Raw genomic sequence first — 2799 nt, forward strand, 5'->3', positions numbered from 1 at the left:
CGAAAGAATCTCCGTTAAATGCCAAGTTGGATGTGAAAATAAAACAGCAGCGCGAAACAACATGTAACGTAACAACACACATCTACGATCGATGACACGTACGTACACGTGTATAGCCAGATAGTGCTAGCGTACGTGCCGGCCAAATTCGGATTTTCGAACTATCGGCACATCAAGGATTTGTAAATTATTTTATTTGTATTGAAATTATCAAAGCAGGTCAGAAAAAAAATACATAGAACATTTTCTGTTTATATCAAAAGTAAAAATTATAATTCTCTTTCTAAAGGGATTTTTATCGTTTCCACGGGATTCAAAATAGTATATGACATCGCGCCTATGGCCTGCATGTGCATGCAATTGCCACGTGCACATTGGCAATACACACACAATGCATATGCACCCAAATGCATGCAGAGATTGAGACAGCAGTGCACACAACCACTGTACACACACAATACTCATACAGGCACGTATTGCAAGTGATGAACTCGTTTTCACAATCAATCGGCAAACGTTACGAATAAAAGAAAACACGGGAAGAAAATGGTTGAAATATCTAAATTTATTCACACTTCTAGTGAAAAATGGAACGAATTTTCAAAAATTTTGACATTCCATGACTTTTTAGTCAATTTATCAATTTTTCCTGACTTTCAAGGCCTGGAAAATATGAAAGTAAAATTCCATGACTTTCCAGGTTTTCCATGACCCGTACGAACCATGCATACCTTTCAGCCATCAAGTATGGCGCAGGCTCAAAAGCAACTGGGGAAAGACCCAAATCGTCACATACTTGATGGACCAACTAAAGACAAAAAGAGCCAAAGGCAGGTTATACCTCCTGAGAATCCAACAGAATAAAAGAAGGCACAGGAAAAGCAAATCTAAATTATCTCCAAAATGACCAGGACTGCCCTGAATTGTAGCCTCAGAGCCCCCTGGAGGAACACCATCGAACCAAATATAAGTCCCCATCTCACTACAATAAGCTCACTGACAGTCTCAATGGAGAGTGAATCCCCCCCCCCCAATAGTCGAGATAGGAGAGACCTGATATGCTTCCATGCCGGAAATAATAATCAGGGAATTCATGCCTTATATTGGCTTGTCAAACAATTTTTTTTTATGACAATCAACAAGGTAACACAAAGAACACTCAAAGTATCTCCTTATGATTGTAACACAGAGAAACCCATTAGTGAATGCTTTGTTGATAAAAAGTTATAACATTATCTGAATGAGGTGCTCATATACAGTACCAGAATGAGATGGCGCATTGGTGTAGGTGGAGAGTATTATCAGACAAATATCACCAAGGGCAATTAAGTGTGATATAAAAGACTGGAGCAAGTGAGAAAAAATCTGATCAATGCTTAGATGGGCAAAGGAAGAAACCCTGGCAGTCAAGTAATAGCTGTAGTGTAAGAGGATGTAAGTATGTTTTGGAATAATAATTTTCAAAATAATGAAATATGAAAATACTTTAATGTTTTCATATCAGATCATTTGTTCTATTACATAGATATTATATTCATATACACATAATAAAAATCTACAACATTTATTTACATTATTACAAAATGAAAGTCAACTAATGACAAGCTTGTGTCAGTTAATATTTTCTAAATACAAGTGAAAGAGAAAAGAAGCACTTAACATACTGAATACATATGTAACTAATATCATCTGCTGTATAATCTGATTTACATATGAAAATCTCAAAACTGATCCCTCCTTACCAGGTTAACAGCCCAAGGACCAAGATCAAGAAATCTACCAAGCAAATCCAATGCACGTACTCTATGTACTTGACTTAAAAGAACCTACGTGGAAAAATATACATACTGATAAATACCACAATATACATATGCAAAAAAAATTTAATCAATAATCAAACTTTATTTATACCTTGTAATGGCTCTTGTCAAATAGTTTTGAGGGTTAGGGGAAATTATCTACTTTTTGCATGTTATTAGTCTATGTTCTTTGGTGCATTAAATAAAAATTATCTAGTGATGTACTACCATTAGTATAAAAAAGTAGGGTAAAGTTTTCAGCAAGAATCGACAGCAAGAAAAAAGAAGCATGGGCAAGTACTTTATTTCTTGTTTTTCATGTTTATTCTTTATTTATTATTATAAAAGTAAATAAAATGTAAAAATAGGGATCTTTTTTCTTAGATTAGTTAAGATTAGATTAGGTAAAATAAATAATAATAAAAATATGATAAAAATATTTCACAAGACATGCAGCTCGTAGTAGCTCGTGGGTAATGTAAGTCAACAGTGTAATGTGAGCTGTACATTCCCTACATGATTTACAAATTATAGTGGCATGGATAGTAGTTAGACACAGTTCAAAGGGCAATAAAACAATAAAATATAATTATTAATAGATGTATACTGTTAAGAGTTTAAAACTACTCAGGATAAACGAATATAGTTTCATGTTATAAACTGAAGTCATTCCAGAAAGAAAAAGAGGGTAATTTAGATTTTTTGGGGGGGGGGGGGTTACAAGGTCAGTCTAATTGACCAACCTTGTATAGAGTTAGAGTATAGAAAATAACAAAAATTTTAAATGTATTTAGGAGGTTTTAGAGATTACACAAATGAAATGAGATTTTTGAGATGAAGAAAAGTATTTTTAATCTTAACATGAAAAATGCTTCTCATGTTAAAAACTATTCAAAACAAATACTCAATATATTCATGGACAAATCTTTATTTTAGTTTATTAAAAATACTTCACTAAAAAATATGTATTTTTGTTTGTGAATGACTTATAATGTTAACT

At 33.1% G+C, this 2799-nt stretch overlaps 1 protein-coding gene across 1 annotated transcript in view; it reads right to left on the bottom strand.

Annotated features, from left to right (window-relative positions):
* The window catches only part of LOC106465361 (regulatory-associated protein of mTOR-like), a 79816-nt gene that overhangs the window by 44425 nt on the left and 32592 nt on the right, over window positions 1–2799 (bottom strand). Inside the window, exon 10 of the mRNA XM_022393238.1 lies at window positions 1743–1826. Within this exon, the coding sequence (XP_022248946.1) occupies window positions 1743–1826 (84 nt within the window). The remainder of the gene's footprint in view (window positions 1–1742; window positions 1827–2799) is intronic.

Source organism: Limulus polyphemus, unplaced genomic scaffold, assembly GCF_000517525.1.
Source record: "Limulus polyphemus unplaced genomic scaffold, Limulus_polyphemus-2.1.2 Scaffold1921, whole genome shotgun sequence".
NCBI lineage: Eukaryota > Metazoa > Arthropoda > Merostomata > Xiphosura > Limulidae > Limulus > Limulus polyphemus.